The 12,762-nt window shown below is 55.0% G+C and overlaps 1 protein-coding gene across 1 annotated transcript in view; it reads left to right on the top strand.

Annotated features, from left to right (window-relative positions):
• The window catches only part of CELSR3 (cadherin EGF LAG seven-pass G-type receptor 3), a gene marked incomplete at its 5' end in the record, with an annotated part of 31,267 nt that extends 19,214 nt beyond the window's left edge, over positions 1–12,053 (top strand). The window contains 18 exons of the mRNA XM_083869198.1: positions 193–402; positions 843–1,026; positions 1,499–1,648; positions 1,958–2,138; positions 2,415–2,582; positions 2,982–3,108; positions 3,298–3,504; positions 3,606–3,780; positions 4,296–4,408; positions 4,701–4,780; positions 5,409–5,535; positions 6,146–6,259; positions 6,398–6,534; positions 6,628–6,734; positions 7,358–7,531; positions 7,673–7,873; positions 8,053–9,124; positions 9,803–12,053. Coding sequence (XP_083725324.1) covers positions 193–402; positions 843–1,026; positions 1,499–1,648; positions 1,958–2,138; positions 2,415–2,582; positions 2,982–3,108; positions 3,298–3,504; positions 3,606–3,780; positions 4,296–4,408; positions 4,701–4,780; positions 5,409–5,535; positions 6,146–6,259; positions 6,398–6,534; positions 6,628–6,734; positions 7,358–7,531; positions 7,673–7,873; positions 8,053–9,124; positions 9,803–9,830 — 3,555 coding nt within the window. The 3' untranslated portion in view covers positions 9,831–12,053. The remainder of the gene's footprint in view (positions 1–192; positions 403–842; positions 1,027–1,498; positions 1,649–1,957; positions 2,139–2,414; positions 2,583–2,981; positions 3,109–3,297; positions 3,505–3,605; positions 3,781–4,295; positions 4,409–4,700; positions 4,781–5,408; positions 5,536–6,145; positions 6,260–6,397; positions 6,535–6,627; positions 6,735–7,357; positions 7,532–7,672; positions 7,874–8,052; positions 9,125–9,802) is intronic.
• Between the last annotated feature and the right edge of the window lie 709 nt (positions 12,054–12,762).

Consider the following 12,762-nt stretch of genomic DNA (forward strand, 5'->3'; position numbering starts at 1 on the left):
GACCCTGGTGTGTTGCTGGAGCCTGGTTGTCTGCCAGATGTTCTCCCTGTTCTAGTGACCACCACTGTAAGTGTCCATAGCTTCTGCCATGGCTTAAAAAGTTATCTGTGTCCAGCAGGGCCTGCAGCATCCCAGTTTCCTGATAAGGAACCTGCTGAACTGTTTAACCCTCTCTTTTCTCCCCACTGACAGCTAGAGGGCTTGGAGAGGAACAAGACTGAGCTGAACACGATTGAAGCCAAGAGGCTGGCCCACCGGCTCCGGGCTGTGACAGACCACATGGACCACTACTTTGGCAATGATGTTCACATTGCTTTCCGCCTGCTGTCCCGCCTCATGGCCTTCGAGAGCCAGCAGCGTGGCTTTGGCCTCACAGCTACACAGGATGCCCACTTCAACGAGGTGAGTCCTTCCCCCAGATCAGAGTGGCTTCTGTTGCTGCTTCTCTTAGCAGCCACCCTGTTTCTGAGGGGATTGAGGATGTGGTGGGACCCTATCAGAAGCACTGGACTTAGTCCACACCAGCGGTGTGGGAAGCAAGACCTATGTGGTCAGGGCTGGAGCAAAATATGGTTGAGGAAAGGCAGAGAACTGGGTTTGCTCAGCCTGGGAAGGCAAAGGGAGAGCTTACTGCTGCTGGTAGGGCCCTCATGGCATGGGTGCAGGAAAGATGTCTCTGCAGAGCACTGATTGATGAGAATTGAGGGTGGAGGCCCATCACAGTAGAATGTACCTCTCTTCCCAGAGCCCTTGTGCAGAGAGCACAGTGCTGCAGTCTGGGGGTGGTCAGCAGAGGCCCAGAGGCCATGCTCACCCTCTGTCCTCACGTCTCTCCCATTCAGAACCTGCTGCACGCAGGCAGCTCTGTGCTGGCACCTGAGAACCGGGAGCACTGGGCCATGCTGCCACATGGGGAGCACGGCAGCGCCAGCCTCATGGAGCAGCTGCGGGACTACTCGGGCACATTGGCCAGCAACATGAAACTCACCTACCTCAACCCTGTTGGTGTCATCACCCCCAACATCAGTGAGTAGGAGCTGGCTGGGGTGGTGCAGTGACACTCTGCCATCACACCTTGTTCCCTTCTCATGTCACTGCATTTCAGGGAGTGTGCATGTAATGTCCTTGATGGCTCTCTCAGACATGGGGAGGCATTTGTGAGAGATGTCCTGGTCCCATCCCTGCCTGGACTAGCTGACCTTCAAGAGCTAGCAGAGCCAGGAGTGTGCTGCCTGCTCCCAGTTACTTTCCAGTCTCTAGTGAAAAAGCAGCTGGCCTTGGTGGCAGGAGTAGTCTGCCCTATGGCAGAGCAACGATTTGAGCTGGGAAGGAGCACTGTGGGTACTGAGATTTTGTGTCATGCCCAAATAAAGGCCATAGCCCCAACCCAGCCTGTGGCTTGTATGGTCCCTTTGCCAGGGACTTGAATCCTGGGGTGCCCTGGAGCACAGTTGCTCACCATCCTAGAGCTGATTTTCACTGCCTTGCTCCTCTGCAGTGCTGAGCATTGATCGCATGGAGAACCACTCGCACATCCGCCGGCGCTATCCTCGCTACCACAGCAGCCTCTTCCGGGGCCAGCCTGCCTGGGACCCCCACACCCACGTTGTGCTGCCACTGTCAGTGCTGAGCCCTCCAAAAGCCGAAGGTGAGCATATGAGCAGCACTCAAGAAACAACATGAGTGGGTACAGCTGGCAGGAAAGATGTAGTCTCATAGGAAGTTAGGGTTGGAATGGATCTTTAAAAGCCATTTAGTTTGCACATACCCTACTGAGACATGGCTCTGTCAGAGGTCCAAGAGCTGACCCTGAGAGCCTGAGCTTTACACTTCACTACATCCCAAAGGCTCCTGATGGCTTTGCAAATTGTCTTCAGAGCAGCATGTGCTCACACACGTGTGTGCGTGTGTGTGTGTGTGCATGTGTATGTTCTCACCACCCCCTTGTGTGCCCCAGCTGTCCCCACAGCAGTGCCTACACTGGCTGAGGGTGAAGGGAACTACACTGTGGAGAACTCCTCCCCGAAGCAGGTGCTGCCAGAGCCTGAGCCCACTCTCACTGTGGTCATCCTCATCATGTACCGCACCCTTGGGGGGCTGCTGCCTGCACGCTACCAAGTGGATCGCCGCAGCGTCAGGTACATCCTCCTCCCCTTTGCACCCACAAGCACCAGTGGAGAGGGGCTGGCTGGACTCTGTTCTGTTCCCTCTGGCAGTTGCCAAGTCTGTCTGCAATGGCGAGGGTTTGATTCCCAGCCTTGGTGCTGCTCTGTGCCACATTTCCCAGCCCCGTGTTGTAGACTGGCAGAACTCTTCCTTCTGAGATGTCAGAGCAGGACACCTGAGAAGTCTCTGGAGGTCTGCAGCAGCCAGACACAGTGATAGTGATGATAGAGCTCTGTTGCTCCTTGCAGGCTCCCCAAGAATCCTGTGATGAATTCCCCCATTGTGAGTGTGTCTGTGTTCAGCAATCACACCTTCCTGCAAGGACCCCTGGACACCCCTCTTGTGCTGGAATTTCACCTGCTGGAGACAGCCAACAGGAGCACACCTCTCTGTGTCCAGTGGAACCACTCCAACCTGTGAGTTGAGCATGACCAGGCTACTCTCTTTGAGCTGCTTTTCCCACACACCTCATTCCCCAAGTTTCCCTGAGCAGCACTGAGATGGGGTTTCCGCCCTCTCCCATGGGATTTGTTTCTTCTGGGAGGGCACAGCAGGGTCATAAAGTCATTTCATTTGGAAAGGACCTTTAAGATCATTGAGTCCAACCATTAACCCAGCACTGCCAAGTCTACCACTAACCCATTTTCCTCAGTGCCACGTCCACACTCTGGCTCCAGTATTTCAGCTTTAGGAGTGCAGTTGTATTTGCTGGCAGAAGAGCCTTGTCTGTCACCTCTCTTCTCTGTGGTTCCTGCCCCCCACACGCATTTGTGTGTCTTCTCTCCTAAGTGCACTCTGCTTTTTGGTGGCTGTAGGACCAACCCCTCTGGCTTCTGGACAGCCAGAGACTGTGAGCTTGTGTACCGAAACACCACCCATGTCCACTGCCAGTGCTCCCAGTTTGGCACCTTTGGGGTTTTGATGGACAGCTCACACCGAGAGGTAACCTCAGCCTGTGTGGCCGTGGGTGACGGTGGGGATTGTTAGCAGCTGGGTCCCAGTACAGGCAGAAAATGTCCTGGGCACAGGCAAAAAATTTCTTGTGGGACACAAATACAGTTTGAGAGTTCTGCAAGCTTCCTGTTTTTGCCCCTAACACTGCTATTTGCCTTTGGTTCTCTGCTGCTGCAGCAACTGGAAGGTGATCTGGAGACATTGGCAATTGTCACCTATTCCTTGGTGTCCCTCTCCCTGCTGTCTCTGCTGCTGACCTTCTCCTTTCTGACCTGCCTCAAAGGCCTCAAGTCCAACACATGTGGCATCCACTCCAACATATCAGTCACCCTCTTCTTCTCCGAGCTGCTTTTTCTTCTGGGTATCAACCGCACTGAGAACCAGGTCTGTGGGCTTAAACAAGCTTGCCCATGAGGGTGAGGTGTGGATGATGCAATTAGTATTAGTACAGTGGGACCATCTCTAAGTCACTTTTGTCTCCCCAGTTTCTCTGCACTGTGATTGCCATCCTCCTCCATTGCTTCTTCCTCTCCACCTTCGCCTGGCTCTTTGTCCAGGGCCTCCACATCTACCGCATGCAGACTGAAGCCCGCAACATCAACTTTGGGGCCATGCGCTTCTACTACGCCATTGGCTGGGGAGTGCCTGCCGTCATCACTGGTAAGAGCTGCTTGTGCTACAGCTGTGCCCAAACCAGCCATGCTGCTTCTCAGCAGTCTCCTGACTTCCTCGTATTGCCCAGCTCATCCAGTGTGGAGAGCTGAGGGTGTGCTTGCCACAGTCAGCAGTGCTGGCAGCAAGCAGTGCTGTGGTGGTCAGGGGTCCGCATATCAGGGGCTGTTGTCTTGCCTCCTAAGGAGAAGTAATTTTTCAGCACATCCACTCAGGTCTTCTAGTTAAAGTCTCTTGATTTCTCAAGCCTGCATACTTGGGTGACCTGTTGCTGGCAGAGAATGCCTCCTGGACTGGGCTGTGTCAGGGTCACCTGAGGAAAAGGAAATAAAGTCCCTGTTGCTGAGTCCCAAAGTCCTGACTCTTTCCACCTGTGGTGGGGAAGCCTATGCACAGGGCAAGGAGCAAGAAGAAAGCTCCTTCACTGCTGACATGGAATTGACATGGTTTGGACAAGTTCAAGGCTGCTGGGTCTAGACCTGGCCTCTCTCTTCCTCCTGCAGGGCTGGCCGTTGGCCTGGATCCTGAGGGCTATGGGAACCCCGACTTCTGCTGGATTTCCATTCATGATAAGCTGGTCTGGAGCTTTGCAGGCCCCATTACTGTCGTCATTGTGGTAAAACCTTGTCCTGTTTAATCCACAACCTTCTCCAGCTTCCTTTCTCTGCACCATGGGCACTTGCCCCTCCTTGGCTGCCCACTGCCTGTCCCATTTTCTGTGTCCCTCTCCCTCAATTAGAGGCCCTCTTTTTGTCCCTCTTCACTCTAGCCAAACCTGGGGGAGGCCTCAGGCATGAAGGGGAAAGGAGGGAATGTTTGCAGGGCCTGGCAAACCTGGAGTCTGCACTGGGGAGGTCAGGTCAGAGTCAGCCCTTGGCACAGCTTCTAATCAGTGCCAACGCTTTCAGATGAATGGGGTCATGTTCCTGCTTGTGGCCAAGATGTCCTGTTCCCCAGGCCAAAAGGAGACCAAGAAGAAATCGGTTCTGTGAGTATTAGTGGCCAAACTCCCAGCAGTGCTCTGGCAGCTAGTGGTTTGTAGCATTTTCAGTGACCATCCTCCTCCTTCTACCATCACAGAGGGCCTTTCTGTGCATCACTGTCAGCCTTGCAGCCACTCTCCTCTCCCATACTTGCCAGCCACATTAACCCTTCCTAAACTTTATCCTTTCTTGTTCCTACATCCCCATCTCCACACTGACCTCCCAACTGATCTTTCACCACCTGCCCTCACAGCCACCTCTTGTGTCTGCTTGGATTCAGCACTCAGCCCTTGTCAAATACGAGCACCTGCTTCTTCCTCTTCTCCATGCTCTTGAGACCTTTCCCCGTTCCCTTGTGAGCCAGCCATGGGACATGGCTGAGCTCTATGTGACTCAAAATGACCTGTGTCATTTGGGCCGCTGTGTTTGCCATATGTGATCCAGAAGGGACGGCCTGGGAGTCAGGGGTAGCTGGGCCACTGTGTAGGGATGTGCCTGCAGTGCTGGGCGCAGCAGGGAGGTCTCTGCAAGAGCTTTCCCCTCTGGATCTCTGTGAGCACTAGACTGCAGATTAACAGTACACTCTAACCTCTCAGTGTGTGTCTATGTCCCTGTCTGTCTCTCTCTCTCCAGCATGATGTTGCGGAGCTCCTTTGTTCTGCTTCTAGTTATTAGCACTACCTGGCTCTTTGGCCTCTTGGCTGTCAACAACAGTGTCCTGGCTTTCCACTACTTCTACACTGTCCTCTGCAGCCTCCAGGTAACTGCCTGGCCTCTGCTGGGGTGGGCACGGGTCAGCCCAGGAAAGCATCCATATGGTTGCCACGGCCATCTGTGGAGAGTGGATGCCCGACATCTTGCTGAGCTCTTTGTCCCTTCTGCTGTCACCTCTGTGGCATTGAATCACTCCTGCCTCTCCTTGCTGCTGTGCCTGTGGTGAGCACACAGAGCAGGAGGTGGCTGCAAGGCATTTGGTTCAGAGGTAAGGTCCAAGGGATAGCAAGTACCATCTGGAGAGAAGGTGCTTTCATGTCCTGAGAGGGCAGAGTTTGATGGAGGTGTTGGACTTCCAAAATATGACCCATGGTGGCACCCTGCCAACGTTCTCCCACCACTGGGGCTGATGCGTCAGGGGACCCTGCCATTTGCTCTTTGGCCACTGCCAGACAGGTGGACACCCCTCCTGTTCCTCCCTCATCCATGGCCACTATGGGTGTTAGCCCTCATTGGTATTTGCGGTTTTTGGTGCACCCCAGTCTGGTGGCCACACTGGGCTCTGCAGGAGCCAGGGACTGTCCCACTGCTGGCACTGTGGGCAAGCAGGTCAGCTGGCAATGAAGGGCTGCCTCTCATGGCATCTCTCCCCACAGGGCCTGGCAGTGCTGGTCCTGTTCTGTGTATTGAATGAGGAGGTGCGGGCGGCATGGAAGCTGGCCTGCCTCAACAAGAAGGGGCAGAGCGAGGAGGCCACGAGGAGCACACAGGTGGGCAAGAGCAGAGCGGCCCAGGGTGCTGGGCTCAAGCCGCATGTCTGAGACAGGAGCTGACAGGGATATCCCCACTTTCCCTGGGCTACCATGGCAACTCCTTAACAGGGCACATGCCCTCTGCCTCCTCCCCAGGGCCCCAACACCTACAACAACACAGCACTGTTTGAGGAGAGCGGGCTCATCCGCATCACCCTGGGGGCCTCCACAGTGTCCTCAGTGAGCAGCGTGCGCTCTGCCCGCACCCACTCCAGCCAGCGAGCTTACCTCAGGTAGGGAGCAGCCAGGGTTCTGGCGGCCAGTAGGTGCCTGGGCAGAGCCAGAGGCTCCTGCCACTGTAACAGTTTGAGCCTCCTCCCTTTCAGAGACAATGTGGCAGCACGTCAGGGCTCGGCCCTGGATCACAGCCTGTTGGTTCACACCGGCCCCACAGACATTGACATGGCAATGTTCCACCGTGATGCTGGGGGAGGTAAGGCTCAGCCCTGTTCCTGGGTTTGGGAAGTTCTTCCTGGTGTAGGCTTTGGCTGAATGGTTACATCTTCCACTCCATGTTCAGCTGCAACTTTCAAACACATGGTAGATAGAAGGGAGAGGCAGCCATTGTGTCATTTAGCACAGCCTTCTCCTGGACAAATGGCAATGGGCATAGCCAGTCCCCAAGGGGGTAGAAATGGGGGAGGCAACAGAGGGGACATTGGCTGTTGTGGGATCTCTGGGGACACTGGGCTCTCAAGTACAGCACAGACATTTGACTCCCTGGGGCTAGACCAGCTGGGGAGTGGGACAGGCAAGCAGAGGCTAAGGGATGTGGGTTTGATCAGCCTGGAAGAAGAGGCAGAGAGGATCTTAGGGCTATTTGCAGCTGCCTTACAGGAAGGTGCAATGAGACAGAGCTGGGCTCCTCTCACAGGTACCTGGTGCTAGGGCCAGGGGAGCTGGCACAGGCTGCTGTTGAGGGAGGGGCAACAAATGGTAAGGCACTCTCACAAGTGCGGTGGTCAGCCTAGGGTGGTTCTGCGTTCCCAGTACTGTCAGCAGGAACCTCTCCCACCTTCATTTCAAATGTCTCCCCAACACACCATGTTCCAACAGACCAGGACTCGGACTCAGACAGTGACCTGTCTCTGGATGAAGAGCGCAGTCTCTCCATCCCATCCTCAGAGAGCGAGGAGAATGTACGCCTGCGGGGTCGCTTCCAGCGCCAGCTCAAGCGAGCGGCACACAGCGAACGCCTCCTCACTAACCCTGCCAACACCACTCCCAAAGGCAAGTCCCAGGGCTCTGGCAGGGAAAAGAATGATCTCAGCTCCCTGGGGGTCAGGCCATGTCTTGTAATCGCTCAATTGCTGCTTATGGAAATATTCTCTCCCTCTTCTTTGGGGCCTGGTTTGCTGTGTCCTTCATCAGATGTGGATGGCAATGACCTCATGTCATATTGGCCAACTCTGGGCGAGTGTGAGGTTCACCCCTGCTCCCTGCAGAAGTGGGGCTCCGAGCGGAAGCTGGGATTTGACATTAATAAGGATGCAGCCAACAATAATCAGCCAGACCTGGCTTTGACCAGTGGGGATGAGAACTCCCTCACCCAGACCCAACGGCAGAGAAAAGGTAACAATCTGGAGCAAGCGGGCAAGGGTGGCCTTGCCTGTCTCAGGTTGACGTGACACTGAAAGCTCAGTATCAGATCTGTGTGGCCATGCCCTTGTGGAGGCATGGCTAATCTCCCTGGTTTTCCTGCTCTTCTTGCTGTTGTGCCAATATTTGACTTCTCTTTCTATCCGGTGCAGGAATTTTGAAGAACCGCCTCCAGTACCCTCCAACCCTTCAAGGCTTGCCATCTGTTGGCAGAATGACCAACGAGCTGACATGGTACAAGACGTCCACGCTGGGTCATAGGGCTGTCCCCGCTGCCTCCTATGGCAGGATCTACTCTGGGGCCGGCAGTCTGTCGCAGCCAGCCAGCCGGTACTCGTCCCGGGAGCAGCTTGACATGCTGATGAGGAGACAGATGTCCCGGGAGCAGCTGAGCAGGCACAACTCAGGAGAGTGCTTGGAAGCTGTGCCCAGTCGGCATGGGTCCAGAGAGGAGCTGGACACTATCCCCAGCAGGCATGGGTCTTCTGAACACCTGGAAAGCATCCCAAGCAGACATGCATCTAGGGAAAACTTGGATCTACTTGCTGCTAGGCCCAGTCAGAGAGATCATGGGAACACGCTGCCCCGGAGGCAGGGCTCCAGAGACTGCCTTGACACTTTACCCTGCAGATTTGGATCAAGAGAGCGACTAGACTGTGGGCCAGTAGGAGAAGTCTCTAGAGAGTGGCTAAACACATTGCCAAGTAGGCAAGTGTCCAGAGACCGAATAGACATGTTGCCAAGTCGAGATACTTCTCGAGAGCAATTGGATTTGCTTTCTAGAAAACAGCCTTCAAGGGACCTGCTAGCATCAGCTAGACAAGCTTCAAGGGAGCAGCTGGACTTCTTGTCCAGAAGATCTAATTCCAGAGAGCCTCTGGACACCTGCAGGCAGCCCTCGCAGGATAACCTGGGGAGTCTCTCTCGGAGGCAGCTGTCTAGGGAAAGCCTAGAACCACTGTCAAGGAGACAGCATTCTAGGGAGAACCTGGAGGCCATTCCCAGCCAACATCCTTCCACTGAACAGTTAGATATACTTTCTTCCATCCTTGCTTCTTTTAACTCCTCCATCCTGTCCTCAGTGCAATCTTCCAGCACACCTTCAGGACCCCAGACCACTGCCACTCCCTCTGTCATGCGGACCTCAACGCCCTCTGCAGTGTGTCCCTCAACACCTCACTCTGCCACCTCCCACAGCATTTCAGAGCTGTCACCAGACTCAGAGTAAGTGTGTTCCTTCCTTCCTCAGCCAGATCTTGTTCAGTTGATCTTGTGCATTGCCCACCTTCCTGGCTTCTTCCCAAAGGGATTTAATTTGGAGGGAGAGGGCTGTGTAAGGGTGAGCTCCCCAGGTGAGTGGCAGGTGTCTCCTGGTCCTGAATAGTGACTGAGGATGGAGAAGCCTCAGGTGTGACCACTCTAGATGCTTGTAGTGAGCAAAAGCAGAAGCCTCTGTGTATGTGTCCTCTCTGCCCAAGAGATGATGGCCCTTGCTTTGGCCTGTGGGAAGGATCTGTGCAGCTAGGCTGGCCTCCTGGCTGATCCCTTGGTCAGTGCTGGCTCTAAGTCCCAATGGATGTATGCAAGGGCCAGGCTGGCTGGAGAGGAGGAAGCCCAAGTCCTAAGGAAGCCCTGCCTTCCCTGGCCATGTTTCTCCTCAGGCACCCTGTTCCAGTGTGTCACTTCTTTCCCTCTAGCTCTGCTCCCTGCTGGTACTGCTGCCACTCCACCCCACCCTGTCCCTCCTTCCCTCTTTCCTAATCTCAGGATCTTGGAAACAGTTGTTCCTGCCCTGACACAAGAGAGGTTTTTGCCCTGTCTCTATCTGGCGTATCGGGGAAAGGATGGTGGAGCTCAGGAGAGATGCCATGGCTTAACACTGTTTTTCTTTCCTTTGAGAAGAATAATGAGAAACGATGGCCATTCCTGAGGGGCTGAAACTGTCCACAAGAGAGATGGAAGAAGCAGGGCCCTTCGCCAGGCACTGCCAGATGAGGTTTGGTATCCCCATGGAGCAGGGGCCAGAACTGATGGTTGTCAGAGGCCCAAAACCAACCCTGCTTTCCCCTGCCCTGTGGCCTGAGGGGCCAGCAGCCCACACCACCCACTGCTAGGAGCCTCCAGGCTCTCAGCTGCCACCATGCTCTCCGTCACCTGCCTGGTGTGACAGGTAGTTCTGGGTGAGGGTGGCATCTCCGACTCCCTGGGACCAAGCTCTTTCTCTGCAAGCTGTTTGTGTGTGGGGTGTGCCTGTGTGTGTGTGTGAAGGGTGGACAGTGGCAGGGGTACACAAATGGAGCCTAGGATATGGGGGCAAGGGAGGGTTTTCTATCCTTTTGTATCTTTGTAATCAGAGAGAAAAGAAATTTCTATGTTATTTTTACGGATGGTCTGTTCCCAGGACCTGGAGCATTTGTTTCACCAACAGCCCCTTGCCGGTTTCCCTGGGGCTACTAAAACCACAATCCCAGTGGACTGGAGAAACAGTGCCAGGCAGTCCTTAAGGCTTTTCTGGCACTGCTTTGTCCCATCCCCACTGCAGGGCAGCTGGCCCTGTTTCCCCCTTGCCCTCCCCACTGTGCAGCTCCAAACGTCTCGGTGCCACCTTCCTGCCTGGGGTCCCTCAGCTCCCTGCAGCCAGGCTTCCCTCTGCCCTGATGTGGGACCACCCCTTGGGGCTGCCCCTATCTGTGAGCTGGGGCTGTGTGCCAGTGAGAGCACATGTAAATGGAGCAGCAAATTTGCCACTAGGAACCTGCCGAGAAGGAGACAAGCTCTACTATGAAGTCCTGCCCTGTACCAGGATGGTCCCACTCTTGTCAGTGCTAGTTTCCTCAGCTCAGCAAGTGAGCAGTGTGTTTTTACCCAGTGGGTGTTGTGCTCTTTAACCTGCCTGTTACAGAACAAACCTCTGTTGGTTGGTGGGTCTGGTAGAGGAGCTGGATGACCCTTGCCCTGCTTAGCAGCAGGCTTGGCTTTCCCCAGAGACAATCCTAACTCTGCAGAGGACTAACATCCACAGGAGCATAATGTGGCTCCAGTTTCAGGGTCCACCATTGCCCACAAAAGTTGTATCTAGCTGGTTCCCTGGGGGCTTTGTGTACACCTGCTCTCCCTTGAGTAGCAGAGGACCCCAGCTCAGAGTGGCCTGAATTCTGGGAGATGAACAGCACTTTTCCCTCTCTGGAAATTCAGGCTATCTAGATGGCATCTCTGCTCAGGCTGGGGCCTGACCCCTGGCTGTGCTGTGAGATGGCACTCCTCTGTGCCTACCTCAGCCTCAGGCCAGGGCATTCAGCTCAACTGGGCCAGCATGTTCCCTTTCACCCCCATGGTGTTCTTGGCGCTGTGTTACCATGTGCTCTTTACTGCCTTACTACCACACTGCCGTGGCATCTTACTGTAGCCCAGCCTGACATGTTTACAGGAGAGGACTTGTGCTGCTGTCCTCATGCCTCTTGGCTGCCTCCCCGAGTCAGTGGGGAGAGTATGGAGGGAACAGAAGGGCTGGTGATTGGGGGTGCTCTGGGTCCCCAGCACAGCCCTGATGAGGCAGGCTCACTATCATCCTTTTCCCAGGGATGAGGAGAGAAAGGCCTGCTGACATGTTTACATGCCATTTGGGACCAGTGTGCAGAGGGAAAGCCTTCTGGCCCCACATGCTGGGAACAGCCAGGCACCTCCATGCTGCCCATCTTTGCCTTTGGAAACAAGCTCGTTTACAAGTTTCTCTCCAGCTGTGCAGTGCCAGCACCAGAGTCATGAGATCCTGTCCCTGCTGCACTGTAAGGGCCCATGTTTCTGCCAATTTGGGCATGGGGCTCTTTATGCTGCTGTCAAATGGAGAGCAAGTATCAAGTGCCAAAAAGAAGAGAGCAGCAGAGCTGGTGGCCATCCCTGCAGAACTGGTGGCCATCCCTGCGGAGCTGGGCCAGACAAGAAGCAGGAATCTGCTTCTTGCAGACCAGTCTGCAGCTTGGTCCCTGATTGTAGTGCTGTGACCTGGGCTCTGGGGAGCATCCTCCTTGAGTTTGGATTTTTTCCTTTGGGGGATTTGGTCGGCGTTTTTTTTCCTTTCTCTGTCTCCTGACTCTGTTGGCAGGGAGTGGGGAGATGCCCACACCCCTCCTTTTGGCTGTGTAAAAGTGTACAATGGAAGTGCCAGATTTGGAAATAAAAGTCTATAAAATGGTGCTGGCCTCTGTGCCGTCTCTCCCTCTGGTGGGGATCCATGGCTGGGGCTGTGGATGCAGCACCTGAAGTGATGTTGGGAGGGGGCTTGGGCAGGAGCTCACAGCCAGTTCCTTGGCTGCCTGGGAGTGACTGTGGCCTGAGGCAAGGTGACCAGGGGATGGGAACTTCAAGTGAGGTGATTGAACTGTGTTGTGTCCAGGCTGATTCACCCAGAGATGGGATTGGCTGTGGTGGTGTGCAGTGGCTCCAGGCCTGGCTGGCAGGGCTTCAGTGCCACAGTGGCTGTGGTGAGTTGTGGGGCTCATGTCTGGCAGCTGCCAGCACCCCCAGCCTAACCTAGACTAAGGGAAGATCTATTTTCCAAAGGCTGCATGACCTCAGCAGACTCAAGCTGGCTGCCAGCAAGGAGAAGGAAGTGTGGAGAGGGGAGGCTGAGCGTGATCCTGGTGCCCTCCATCCCTCCCCTTCTGTTAAAGAGGAGATATCAGGTGAGCAAAGGGCAGCACTGATCCACAGCACCCTGAGCAAGGGTCACCATCAATTGTTACCCCTCTGTCCCTTACAGACTCTGTCACCTGAGCTGCTGGGGGGTGAGTTCAGGGCGGCCTTCAGGAACTGCATTGGCAGTGCCAGGAGCTGTGGTCCTGTCCTGCAGCCCTTCCAGAGGC

Source organism: Zosterops lateralis (genome assembly GCF_965231275.1).
Source record: "Zosterops lateralis genome assembly, chromosome: 11".
NCBI lineage: Eukaryota > Metazoa > Chordata > Aves > Passeriformes > Zosteropidae > Zosterops > Zosterops lateralis.